At 32.7% G+C, this 15,045-nt stretch overlaps 1 protein-coding gene and 1 long non-coding RNA gene across 5 annotated transcripts in view; both read left to right on the top strand.

The window, feature by feature from the left end:
* Positions 1–9,665, top strand: part of LOC127732726 (arginase-1-like) — a 35,376-nt gene extending 25,711 nt beyond the window's left edge. For all 4 annotated transcript variants that reach the window (XM_052241919.1, XM_052241918.1, XM_052241917.1 and 1 more), the window contains 6 exons: positions 4,850–5,032; positions 5,267–5,532; positions 6,240–6,296; positions 6,750–6,854; positions 7,589–7,725; positions 8,961–9,665. In XM_052241919.1, the coding sequence (XP_052097879.1) occupies positions 4,850–5,032; positions 5,267–5,532; positions 6,240–6,296; positions 6,750–6,854; positions 7,589–7,725; positions 8,961–9,124 (912 nt within the window). In that variant the 3' untranslated portion in view covers positions 9,125–9,665. The remainder of the gene's footprint in view (positions 1–4,849; positions 5,033–5,266; positions 5,533–6,239; positions 6,297–6,749; positions 6,855–7,588; positions 7,726–8,960) is intronic.
* LOC127732737 (uncharacterized) overlaps positions 1–15,045 on the top strand; it is a 238,745-nt gene that overhangs the window by 85,085 nt on the left and 138,615 nt on the right. The window lies entirely within an intron of this gene.

The raw sequence follows: 15,045 nt of genomic DNA, 5'->3' as shown, positions 1-15,045 counted from the left end.
GAATCATCCAAAATACTGGACAGTACAACAGACAACATCAACCACCAATACCAGACATGTTTAATCCATTTGCTTAAGCTTCCATACGTGTATTTTTACCTGCGTCGCAAACGACATGGGCAGGTCTAGTAACAACTCGACTCCTTTCGCCCGTCCGTCCGTAAAATTTTTCGTCGAAGTTTTCTTGGCTCTATTACTCTATGACAGATAATGATTTAATATTTGGTCTGCAGCTTAGAGATGTTCAGTTGTAGCGCGTGCGCAATTTTTAGATCTTCTGTGGAGCTACTTCCTGTTTGCCGATATTTTGAAATTTTACATTCATTGTACAAGGAAAATTTTCGTCCCTTAACATTAAATCACTGAAAGTACTTTATTCATTTCCAATTGAACAGAGATTCTGGAAAATAATCTTCGTCAGTTATGCTTCAGTACACATGTTACCTCAGTCAATTACATGCAACTACGCAGGTCCAGACCCCGTATTGGTCTTAATTGTTTCTTTGTGTGTTTAAATAGTGTAAATGTAGTAATTGTCAGCACTTCACAGACAGCTCTTTATTCCTTGTTCTCAGTACGTTTCAATAATGGTGATATTTAATACTTTAAAAGATAACTGTAAGATGATAGGTAATACATATTCAGAAAACCTGAGAAACTTTTTGTCTACATCTGAATCCCCCCCCCCCCCCTTTTTCACAGGGGTGCGAACATTTTTTATGTAAATGTTAAAAAGGTAAGAAATAAGTCGCGGATTTGAGTATTTGAGGTGGAATAAATGTTTTACAAGTCCAAATTGAAAAGTAAATTTAAAGTAAATTATAAAACTATGTATATCTATATATTCCATATACAATACAAAGTGATAATGCCTGGAAGGCTTATTCAGTCACCACTCTTCTTACTTTCAAAGAAACACCTCTTTTCACGGAATGAAATTATAGTATATAAATATATCTGTTTTTCACAAATAAGTTATTTAAAATATTAATATTTGAATGTCAGTAACCTGTTTTTTTCAATAATCCTTGTTTTGTTGTGTCCGGAGGAAATCTTGTTTGGTGTAACAACAAATGTGACTAATTTGTTCTGGTGTTGTCATAATTGAGAGACAAGTTAACATCATACTTTTTTTATCATATCATTATAAATAAACTTTTATTAAGTTGAAAGCTTAAAACGTATCCTTTATTTTTTAATCATGTGCCCGATAATGCAATATAAAACAAATTGTTTAGATAATGGCATTCAAGGATAAAGATTAGTCAAGTTGGAGAAGTGAGAACTTACTACAAAAACTATGGCTTTAACAATTAGTTAAAAATGCTGTAGCTCTTTCCAGAAGGAAACCCCAAAGTATAGCCATAGATATAAAGGCCATAAACAAATAGTTCAGTTGAAATTTGATCAAGAGATGTTAAAGTCAATAGATTCCCCCCGAAATATGACCTTAAAGTGATTGAACAATTTGAATAGTTTCACAATTAGAAAAAAAAAATACACATTTTTTTCTGGAAAAATTTCAGATACCATGCTCCGATTATACAAAATACTGTAAATGTAATATATTATCAAAACATTTATCTAGAAGTGTTATTATAAAGAATTAATGGTTTGATCTTCAAACTGTTTATCTATTTTAATACTCTTTATTCTTCCAACAAAGAATAAAAAAGAGAAGAATTTATTTATTTATTAAACATTTCTCACTGCGGATAATTTGTAGTTGTTGAAAGGATTCTTTTTTTTACTTTTCGAACCTTAACTTTCAAAATTGAGGTTCCCACATTCAAAATGGAATTCTCCAATTACTATTGTCGCTCATTCAGGGGCGTAGCGTGGTTTATATAATGTGCACGTCTAAATAAAGAACGAGGTATGGGGGTTGCCCCCACCCCCACCAGAATTTGTTTTTTCACCAGACACAAAATGGTGCATTCTGGAGGTATTTCAGACATAAATAGAAGACATCATATTCGGACAAACTAACCACATAGACCACACATACCACATCTTCCTTTACTAGATACATGTATCTGATCCATGTATATCGTTAAAGCCATTTTTTAGACAGACGGCGTCGACGGTTACCAATTTCGGATGTCTTAATTAGTTCCCGCTGTCACTATTATACATTTCAAAATTAACAAATACTAGTATTTAAAATGATTTATTTATCTTTTATATAAAAGAAAACCCTTTTTTGTCCCGAAAGTAAAAAAAAACAAAGGTTTTAGCAACAAATTCTTACATCGGTGCAAAATTTCAAAAAGTTCTGGTTTTAGATCACTTGCTGAAAAAAATGCGACATAAATGAACTACGGACGGATGAAAGAAAACTAGTATTTCTATCTTTCGAAGCTGGTTAATAACAAAACCAACTAAACAAGTTAATCTGTAAATTATTACTCACATATGATACCCCTTCTATAAAAAACAGGAAGTTGATTAGCAACGCATGTGAAAACGCATAATACAGGATGATGATACCAAAATTAGTTTGTTCTAATCTTTAGTTACTGAGAAAAACGTGATATAAATTTCATATACATGATTATTATCTGTAAAGATAATTATAAGTACATGTATTCAGTAAACAGGAAGCTGATGAGCAATGAATGTGAAAATGCATCACACTGTATGTCGTGCCCATAAGAAGCTTGCTACAAAAGTTTGAGTTCCATAGATAAACAACACTTTTATTTGACGGACGAACGGACGGAGAGACAGGAGGAAACCAGTATACCCCTCCTTTCGGAGTGGGGATATAAAAAGAACTCAGTAACAAATGTTCTTCAAAATAGTCGATCACACGAATGAATTCACCGGAAAATGGGATTTATTTGAAAAACAGAAACAGGCCTCAGTAGTCTCAGACAAAGGAAACTTATTTTTCACGTAAGGCCAAGAGAGATGATGCAATAACTATCGTATATACACATGATATAGTATGCCAAATAGATGAAAACAGTCCACTGACGGAAACGCTAAGCGACCACAATAAACGCAATACGTTTCACAAGTTAATGAACAATATATATTTTAATGAATTATAGCAGTAGACTAGTCTAATACAGTAACAATAAGATAAAATATCAATAATGTATCTTTTTTTTTCATCTTTTTTTTTAAATTTCTGTGATCAGATGAAGTGCACGCCCCTGTCATTCATGGTTTAATGAGAGCTAATTTTACAATGATTGTAGAGTGAGACTTTGGTTGGCTTGCTTGCTTGCTTTGTTTGTTTAAACTTTTGCTCAAGCATTGTAATTAAAGATTGACATCTGCAAACAATATAGAAAGGCGGAGTTAAACCTGTATACATTATACTTTTAAAATTTGATTGGATGTTATTCTGGAGGTTTGGAACACCCACTTGTGCATGTAAACATTGAGCTTTGGCAGGGTTGTTCTGAATTCCAGGGGTGCACTTCATTTGAACAGACATATGCTTTGAACGATGAATATTTCGTGCTCCTTTTTGTTATTAGTTTTTTCTCATAAATTATGGATATGAAGTTTTGAACAACACTGTTTCAATCCGATTGAATAATCATTTGTGATCTGAATTATCCAGTCGTAATATGCCGTTCTATCATTGAAAGTTCGGAGGGTGTTGAATAAGTCGAGTGAAAACGTATAACAAAAATACAGAAGGTATATATGTATAAAGTCTAGAGATTTGCGCAACGGTACTAATATAAGATGGTAATATACGAAGACGATGTTATAAAATCGTGTTGACAAATATGTTGGCTGAACAAATAGCCTTCGTCAGTGTCAATAATTTTTACAATACTGGTATCGAGGGCTAATATTTACCGAGGGCTGATAATACATCTGATATGAAAAATGCTATGTAATAATCTGATAATATCGGGAAATGTCATACAATATATTTTTACACCAATAAATGTGCCGTTCCTCTACTTTCGTTTTTTTTCTAGAGCTTGTAGGAAATTCGTATCATGAATTAATGTACCATGAAATTTCTTTTCCATTATATTCTACCTGCACGACCAAGAACCCGGAATTTTATGCCCCCGCCGTTGCCTAACTTTAGTTTGCCTCAACCAAATGTTATTAAACTTATACACAATGCTAATTACCACAAAACACAGATCAAATTTGAATTTTGATGGCGTCACTTTTACCGTTCTAGAGTTATGCCCTTTATAAATCGAAAAATCGCTGAATTTTTCGTTTCCGTTCTGTAACTTAAGTTTGCCACAACAAAATGTTATGAATCTTATACACAATGCCTATTACTACAAAACACACATCGAATTTGAATTTTGGTGGTGTCACTTTTATAGTTCTAGATTTATGCCCCTTTACAAATGGAAAAATTGCTGAATTTTTCGTTTCCGTTCTCTTTCTTAAGTTTGCCTCAACCAAATGGTATGAAACTTATACACAATGCTTATTACCACAAAACTCTGATCAAGTACAAATTTGGGTAGCGTCACTACTACGGTTTTTGAGTTATGTCCCTTTATAATGTTATATGCAAGCGGGGGCATCACCTGTGTCCCATGGACACATTCCCCATTTATTTTGTTTTTTTCTGAAATCTGTGTTAATAACTTCTGACCGTTACAATACGCCATTGTTTTTCGATAACTCTCAAAACTATCTACCACTTTTCCTGTTCGACACCCATGTCTAGAATTAAATATGTATGAAGATGCTTAGCAATCAGCGATCAATATTTCAATATGTCATACTTTTTGTTGCTGATTTAAAAAAATCATCCCCATTTTAGTAAATGATAGAACTATCATAGTCTGTTATCAATGTGTATCTTGTACATTAGGTGATTTCTTTTAAATACAAGTATTTGTTTCAGCAACGAGATGGAACAGAAAAGGGACCTGGAGCACTTCGAAAAGGGGGTCTTCTGAAAACTTTGACTTCAATCGGTCATGATGTCCTTGATTATGGAGATCTGCCGTTAGACTTCAGTGATGATAAAGAAGGACAAACAGGGGTAGCAAAAAATCCAAAAACTGTTGGACATGCATCGAAGATGGTAATTTTTAATTATAATATAAAGCTACATATAAAATGAATATTAAAGATCTTAATTGTTACATTTTTTGTGCATACTTTTCGCCTTCTTTTGTCTTCGTTAACTCATTGGTATCAATTATTTTTGTTTTGTTTTATTGCGAATTAAACACTTTGTTTCATATACATGAATATTGTAACTATAATGTAGATAAATTTTGTATTTTCTAAGCATGTATTCTGAAAAATCTTGCAGATTGCAGACAAAGTTAGCGAAGTTGTTAAATCTGGCCGAACGTGTTTGGCATTGGGTGGAGATCATAGTATGGCTATAGGTACTATATATGGACAGCACCAGGTTCAGCCTGACCAAGTCGTTTTGTGGATTGATGCGCATGCTGATATAAATACACCTTTGACATCAGGAAGTGGAAATATGCATGGAATGCCTTTGTCCTTTCTTGTTAAGGAATTAGATCCGTATTTACCTAAGATTCCAGGGTTTGAATTTGTCAAACCATGGTAAGTAATACCCGAATCAACACTTTGGTAACGGACGTCATATTACATTATTGATGGTATCCGTGTCGTCTTACTTTCTGCATGTTTTGTATATAGTATATCTGGATAAGGTTGTCTTGCTTTGACTTTGATGGACTGCACGATGTTATTGAAATATTCTGTTTATTTGGGGTCTTTGTTTTAGTGGTTATGTTACATTAAAATTTCTTTTTGTTTCGTTGGTTTTCAGAAGAGATGAGGGATCTCGACAGGACAGTATCCACTTGTACATTGGAAACTTATTACGTTATACCTCAACGTATCCGTCTTTAGATTATATACTATAAGAACAAAACAATAAAAAGCAACAAAGATGTGTGTAGTGTGTTTTTGCATTTCGTGAATATAAACATACATATTATTATCGAAAGTTTTTATCCAATCAATTTACTGGGCTAATATGATTTCGTTCAACGTCAGAGGCGGAATTTGTGGGGGTGAGGGCTTTATGGAGCTACATTCATGGTTGATGCATACACTTTTTACAAGTCTCACTCATAACGTTGCCTTGCTGCCCCTTTCAAAATTGTTGTATAATTTATTTCTGTTTTAATTCTATTAACTAGTTTCATTTTAAGCAAACTGCTAGAAAGTAGTAGAACAGAATCTTAGGTAGTTCTAATGTGTAATTTCGTTTGTGCTTTCATTTTTCCTTATTCTATTATCAGTCTGACAGCAAAAGATATAGCATACATAGGACTCCGTGATGTAGATCCTGGAGAAAGGTTTGTATGTTTATTATTTTCAACTCTTACAATGCTTGTTATACGCTGTTAGCGTTAACTAAGATTTAATCATATCATATCATTTATGTTCTGAATTCACCCCCACCCCCCTCCCCCCCAAAAAAAAAACAAGACAAAAAACAAGACAAAAAACAAAACAAAGACAAAAAAACTTTGAACTTAAAAAATTTCCAGAACTTTCAGGATAGCTCTTTGAACGTGGTAAATAAGATATGTTTTAATAAGTTTGAAGAAAACCTATAAAGCCTTCCTATTGCATTTCTACAGATCCAAATTTTTGATTTTTTTTAAATATTTTGTCACTTTTATTCAAAGACAAAGTCTCATACATCAGTATAAGTGTTACTTTACTTTTCATTTTTTATTTATGACAGTTCAATAAAGTTGCAGAATATATTAAATGAATTAACAAAAATACAATTTTGTGTGTAGATATATCATTGAAAAACTTGGAATCACAGCATTCTCTATGCAAGAGGTAGACAAATATGGTATTAACGAAGTTATGACACGTGCATTAAAGGCCATAGATCCAGAGTAAGTACATTCAATATATACGTTTTAGTTATAAAAATAGATTAACAAAGACTTTTCCACACCACATTCTAAATAATCTTTGCAAAAGTAACTGAATTTAATTTCATCATTTGCTGTTTTTATTTAATCGAGTTTCTCATTGTATGCGTTTTACACTACGATGTGGATTTATGCACATTGTTGAAGGTCTATGGTGACATGTAGAAATCAGTTATTTGCAATGTTATTATTGTCAAGTTGCTTTGTATCTAATTTTTATAACTGACAAAATGGCTTTAACACATACAAAATGTTAAGGAAAATCAAAAGTTAAAAAAACAGACAGTTTTTCTTTGAAAATTATCAAGTCAAATAAGACGTGTAAATATTGACATTCTGATCTTGTGGACTTTCATTGGAAATAATACCACAGCTTCTTTCCGTTTACAATAGATATTTATATTAATACCATTTTGCATAAAATGTATCCTTGTATATATATGTAAGTGATTTCAAAATTAGTTATTTTTCTGATGTTTTACAAATTTTTGTTTTTGATAATTGATGATAAACATGTATGAATCTGATTATAAATTTAAGCCTGCAATGCAATGATTTATAAGCTATTATTATAGCATTAGCATATTAGCCATGTACAAATCATCTTCCATAGCTATATTTTTCAATTAAGTATGCACATCTCTACATATTAAACCTCTAACAAATTTTAATATCTGCGTCTCTCTTTTTTCCAGAGGAAAACGTCCAATACATTTAAGTTTTGATGTTGATTCATTGGATCCATCTCTTGCACCTAGCACAGGAACACCAGTATTAGGTGGGCTGTCACTCAGAGAAGGTTTATATATTGCAGAGGAAGTAGCAGATACAGGTAATTAGAAAGGAGTAGGTCCGGTAAGGGCCGATTTTGGCCTTAAACTTAAGGTTCATCTGATGAAAGATTTTAGACACTTTTTAAACACTTAAGTGTCTACTTTAGTAAATTCGATTAGATTGAGTGAAAGATTTGAACTGGTTTAGTCAATTAAGACGCTCAAATTCAAGCTAAAATATTAAAAATCTATCAAATATGCCATAATATGTCACTTTTCAGATGGTTTTTGTCTAAAATGAAAGTGGCCGCATCCGTGTTCACCCTCAACCTTTATATATGTTATGTATTATCATCAAATACAACTAACATGTAAATATTAAGAATGAACACAAATGCGGCCACTTCCATTTAAGACGGAAACCGTCTAAAAATTAACTCAAATGCTAAAATTGTGAAGATTTTAGTAATTTAGCATGACTTAATGATGCTAGTATCCGATACATGTGCATTGTATTGTAAAAAACAGCCCATATTTATGTAACAGAAGTATTCTACTTTCCAATAAATAGCTAAAAGTTTACATTTTAACAATTTTGTAAAACTGCTATATTTTCGGGCCAAAAAGGGGTCTTACTGGACCTACTCCTTTGGTGTATTACACATTACAGAAATGAGAGGGAAAAAAATCGAATATGTAGATAGTCATGTAGGAATAAACATACACCATCAGAAATGAGTGAGAATAAAGATTCTATCATTCCATGGAGCATTTCCATCATCCTTCTATCATATTGTAAAAAATCGCCCATCAGACAACACAAGTCTGTGTCCACACTTGTATCATACCATCAAGATTATATATTTTCACATAATTGCTTAACAGTCTCAAAGAGAATATACTTTATTTGATAGATGATAGAATAGTAACTAAGAAAATCCTTATTTTCCTGGGTATGTTAACGTTGAGAGTGTTCTCCAAATTTAAACTTCCAAAGGTCGGTTGTTCTCTCCAGGCACTCCGGCTTCCTCCACCGATAAAAACTGACCGCCACGAAATAGCACAATAGTGTTGAAAGTGGCGTTAAAAACCAATCAATCAAATCAAACCAAATTTAAACTCAATGAAAAAACAAGTGCAATGGATCTACTTTGTTATTAAATGTTATATGTGTTTTTACTGATTTTTTTTGGTGGAGGATTTCAATGCCTAATACAGGTCAACTTTCAGTGGCCACTTCAGTGGCATTATTATCTATGTTACTGAAAATTGTATTATCACTTTACATTCACAGGTCGTTTATCGGTAATTGACGTTGCGGAAGTGAATCCTAGCCTTGGTTCAGAACAAGATGTCGAAACGACAGTGAGAAACACTATTGAATTCATTACTAAATGTTTTGGCAATAGACGACAAGGCGCCTATCCTCCAGGCTACCATATTCCTCTACCAACATAAACGTTTGTCTACCAACTGTCTCTTGTACATATCATGCTAAAAAAGGAGTTAAATATCGTGTTGTAAAAGGACTGATTAATTTGGAAATATGTGAGAATAGGGGATTTCCATTTTTATGTCTCACAAAAGTGTTCATTAAGTCAATATTTTTGATACTCTTATTCATTGAACTGTTAATTTTGTGATATATATATATAAATATACATGAATTTGCGTGATTATATGTATATTTGTTTTTTTTTTATTAATTTAATTAGAACTAATGTTTTAAATAATATTTTGTTCCATTTTGTAACATTTCATACACATTAAATGGTAAGAAATTTTCCATCATATTTTGAGTTTTACATTGTTATTTGATTGATATTTACATTATGTATACTTTTTATATAATCAGGATTTTTTATTGCCTAACTATATACCACGTAGTTTTATCACAAACTTTCATATCTTATGAAACCCTATTACCATTTTAAAGCATGTGCTGCCAAATATGGTTCATTGGTACATCTATCAAAATAAAATAATGCTATTGATTATTTATCGTAGTTCTTCTTATTAGATGCTCAATTTTTGTTTTCATTGAATTACTGTTATATAGTCAACTGATAAGAAAGTAGGTGATGAAGGACCTTTTTTTTTTTAGAAAAAAACTCTGCCACACTTTAAGCAAAATGTACTTCATCGATCACTTGCAAGTACTTACAAAATATGTATTGAATTCTTAATTATCTAACAAGCGATTTGTATCTGTTGATGCCATGTGAAAGAACAGATATTGAAGCTCGCATACCGTTATCTAACACCAAAAATAATTTTTGTTCTAATAATTAACTCTTATCACCAGAGACATGTGGAAATGCGTTAATGAAACGGCATCCGAAAATTATAAGTTCACCGTAATGGACAACTAGAGGTTACTTACACGACCCTTCAACAATGCACAAATGTCCGTACAGTAGGGCAAACTCTGAGTATTCCCGATTCTATGTAGATGTAAATTGTGAATACATTTAACAGATACGTCCTCTTTTCTATTATTTACAGAAAATACGCAATAGATAAAAACAAATCAAAAAGAAACAGTGACAATAGCTGGCGAGGCAAATGACTTGGTATATGTTTAAAAATAAATGAACCCAAACACCCTTTAATATCTCAACCGGCCTGAAAGGCAATGTGAGCTATTACCAATACTTAGCGTCCTTCGTCATCGAAATTTCAAATTTTCATCTTCTGTTCTGGAATAATGGATAGCCATTTCTCACCAAACTTGGTAGGAATGGTGTATGGAAAGTTCTCTACAACCAATTTAAATAAGTTCCCATTGGACGAAAGATATGGCCAAATTTTAAAAAAAAACTCAAGCTACACGGCGAAAAGCTTTGAAACTTTACAAGATTGGAGATTTCGAGACCGTCTACAAACAATCCTCATTTAATGTTGATTGGGGGGAGCAACTTCGATTGGATACTAAAACATGACCGCCAGAGGCAATCTTTGATTCTGATTAGCCAATTCAAAAATCGTCTTTGAAGCTACTTGGCGAAATGTTTTGAAACTTTACATGATGATGATTGGGAGACCCTCTACAAACTATCCCCATTTAATGTTGATTGGATGGCGACAATGGCGGCATTAGTGGCACATGTTTCTCCTTGAAACTCTATATAAAATCATATGTTCATTCTTTTCTTTGAAACCACTATGCCTATGTAAAATAACCTTGACAGGAATGATGTTTGACAGGTCCTCTACAAATGATCCTAGTTTGGTTCCAATGGAATGAAAAATAAAACTGGCAAGGGCAATCTTTGATTTTGATTAGCCAATTTTAAAAATTTCTCAGAAACAACCAGGTTAAACGCTTCGAAATTTTATTTTATTTAATTCATGTCTGGAAACTACAAACTAAGCTCACATACTAATAATGTTGATTGGGTGGTAAAAATGATGGCGGCATCTTGGCACATACAAGTAGTTCCAAATAAAACTTAAGTAAAGACATATTTTCATTTATTCATAGACTCCTAGGCAATGTGAAATTAACTTAGTAGAAATGATGTGTGGAATGCTTTCTACAAAGATTTTCATTTTGGTTCCGATAGGCCGAAGAACATGTTCACTAGACATTCTCTAATTCTGATTTTCCAATTTTCAAAAAGCTGCATGGCGAAATGTTTTGAAATTTTACAGGATTGATAATGCGGAAATCCTCTCTTCAAACGTCCCCATTGAATGTTGATTGGGTTAAGAACACGACGGTTTTGGATATGCATTATTCTTATTCAAACTCTATGGGAAAATCGCTTTTCCACTTTTGTAGATAAACTTGGCTTGAATGATGTGTTGAAGGTGCTCTACAAAAGATCCTCATATTGTCCCGTTTAAAAGAATAAACATGACTACCAGAAGCAATCTTTGATCTCTGATAAAAAAAAGTCTTCTCTGAACCTTTAAGGGGATATATTTTTAGGATTTAATCATCATTACCAATTGGTAGACCATTTACAGAATTGTATGTTGATCGATTGGCAGACAAGGCGGCGTTGATTGTAAATAGTTCCCATTGAAAAGCAATTCTCACATTTTCATTTTCTTCCACGGGAAACAAATGGTCCAATGTGAAATAAACTTGGCATGCATGATGTTTAGAAGGACCCCTATATACTATTCTCACTTGATTCTGATCAGACGAAAACATGAAAGCCAGAGTTAATCATTGATTCTGATCGTTAAAAAAACAAACCCAAAACAATCTTCTCTGAAACTGCAGATACCGTCGATACTTTACAGGGTTTATGGTTAAGATACACTCTACATATGATCCTCATTTCATGTTAATCGGTCAAGCATAAAAGCTTTATTGTACTCTATGGACACTTCTTGTTTTTGTAACTACCAGACCAATTTTAATCATGGCAGACTTATTTAGAATATGTATGGAAGTTTCTCTACAAAGAAATTCCATTTCGTTCCGATTAGATGAAAAGCTTGTCCGACAAAGGCATTCTTAAAATTCTGATCTTATTTTGATGAAAATCGTTGTGTACTACACTTTACTCTATCTAATATTGTTTTGGTCAAAAACAACAAAATCGTAGAAAATTTTCACTTAAGAGCAATAACTCGTATAATGAGTCGACGGACTGATTATGATCATGTTGACATATTTGTAGACCTTAAATAGCTGATTGACTTTGATGTTTAAACTTTAAATTTCTCTGTGTGTTTTATAATTTTTCAACACCTGTTTTTGTTGATTGTTTTAGCTGTGTACAGTTTCTGTAATAGTTATACACCGAGGGATAGGTGTGTCTGGATAAGAAACCCCGACGGCCGGAGGCCGTAGGTGTTTCTTATCCAGACACGCCGTATCCCGAGGTTTATAACTAACTTACACCCGGTGCTAAACCCTATATTTGTTAACATTGATTATTAAATGAAAAAGAACGGATAGCATATTTTTTGACAATATTAAACCATGATTTATAAGAATTTTTGTTTTGTTTTACATGAAACCCCACTAGTAACCTTACTTTGGCTATCATCGTTCAAACTGACAAGTGAATAGATTTTACAAATGTCAAAGTTGCTGTTTTGCATATTCCCGTTGTGCTAATATGGATCAGCAGGTCAAAGTTGACCGTTTTGTGCTTCTTATTACAAAAAAAAATACATCATACTCCTTGTATGCAGTTGTCAATATAAGACGGACGACATTTTGAGACAAGCGTTGGATTTGGTAGAAGAGACTAAAGATAAAGGCAATACTAGTATTATAACCCAAAGTACTTATCTGTATCAGTTTAATGAAGGTAATCATAACATTTTATATGTAACGGTTTGGAATATATAGGAACTCTCTTTATGGGGGCAATCAAGGGGGTGGGGGTCCGTGAGTTAGAATCCCCGTTTTCCCGTTTTTTTCAAGAGACATATGACTGGGATAAAAAATTCTACCTTCAAGCAAAGGAGTATTTAAAGGATTTTTTTTAATTCAAAATATTTTAATTTTAATATAAAAATTATTCACACCCTGTGGTCAAAATCCATTGTTATTCGTAACAATAGATGTATTCAATTTACACTTGTTTCAGAAATATATAGAAACGGTGAAGTATAAAAATAGAACTGGGGTGTAATTTTTTATCGACCATACGTTTTGTCAAAACACAAAGGATACACTCATCGGTGAGTGACGATTCATAAGAAATTTGACTTTCTTGTAGATCAGTCTGGCGATTCATTTCTGTTGTATAAAGTTTATCTCGATTTATTGCAGTTTCAATATTACTTATGATTAGACTAAAACACGAGTAGCAGTCGTTACTTAGTGTAAACATATTTTATTAGAGAATTGGATATGTATATAGCTACAAGAGTGAATAAATACGAAATATACAAGTAATTCGTTATTTGGGATTAGGAAACAAGTTTAAATCCGTCTCCTTAGTCGTCATTTAAGGATATAACGCCAATATGGAGTCAATAGACAATTTTGGCCATGTTGATTAATTAGTCTTATTGGTATTTGTATGCACCCGCTACGCCGCCGTAGCGGAGGGGGCATTAAGTTTTACCCTTGTCCGTCCGTACGTCCCAAAATTGGTTTCCGTTCTCTAACTTTAGTTTGCCTCAACCAAATGTTATGAAACTTATACAAAATGCTTATTACTACAAAACACAGATCAAGTTTGAATTTTGCTGGCGTCACTTTAACCGTTCTAGAGTTATGTCCCTTTTACAAATGGAAAAATTGCTGAATTTTTCGTTTCCGTTCTCTAACTTTAGTTTGCCACAACCAAATGTTATGAAACTTATACAAAATGCTTATTACAACAAAATACAGATCAAGTTTGAATTTTGCTGGCGTCACTTTAACCGTTCTAGAGTTATGTCCCTTTTACAAATGGAAAAATTGCTGAATTTTTCGTTTCCGTTCTCTAACTTAAGTTAGCCTCAACCAAATGTTATGAAACTTATACACAATGCTTATTACCACAAAATGCAGATCAAGTTTGAATTTGGTGGTGTCATTTTTACTGTTCTGGAGTGATGCCCCTTTACAAATGGAAAAATTGCTGAATTTTTCGTTTCTGTTCTCTTACTTAAGTTTGCCTCAACCAAATGTTATGAAACTTTTACAAAATACTTATCACCACAAAACACAGATAAAGTACAAATTTGGGTAGCGTCACTTTTACCGTTCTTCAGTTATGTCCCTTTATAACTTTAAATGATATGCAAGCGGGGGCATCATCTGTGTCCCATTGACACATTCCACATTTATTTGCTATTAAATTTTCCATCTATCCATAATAGTTTTCAATGCAAATAACTTAGATTTGCTTTATTACTTTCTATTCATATATCGAAGTTTCAAGATTAACAAAAAAAGTAAAACTCAAGGCCCCAAGGAAGCTGTATGTTACACCTGGAATGTTTGTGTAAAATTATAACAACAACATTAGAATAACATTTCAAGCAAAAACGCAAAATTATTATTCAGCAGTGTCCTTTATTTTATGTTATCGTATATTTATATCCCTTCAAATGTTCTTTATCTATATATCACGAGAATAATAAGTTTTGGTTTTAATTTGTCACTAACTACAGAGGACAAGACTTTTGCAAAAGTTTATATACGACGACAGCAAGAGATGAGAACAGCTCAATTTGCCATGTCGTCCAGGCCAGCAAAATAAAAATGGGAACAAAACGTCTTTAAAGTCATTTTAACTGTTTTGTAACTTTCTATCTAAATAAATTTTGAAGTAAAATAACTGCGAAATCTTCTAAAAGCTGACAATTGATGTTGTCCAGCTTTGTCTTAAAATTTTAAGATAGATCCACACCTACTCACCATATTATTCCTGGTCTGTTCTAAATGCTTTAGTTTTTGTACATTAAGACAAGAA

The sequence above is a fragment of the Mytilus californianus genome, unplaced genomic scaffold (assembly GCF_021869535.1).
Source record: "Mytilus californianus isolate M0D057914Y unplaced genomic scaffold, xbMytCali1.0.p SCAF_26, whole genome shotgun sequence".
Classification (NCBI taxonomy): Eukaryota; Metazoa; Mollusca; class Bivalvia; order Mytilida; family Mytilidae; genus Mytilus; species Mytilus californianus.
The sequence above is the reverse complement of the archived record's forward strand: the minus strand, read 5'-3'. Positions and strand labels throughout refer to the sequence as shown.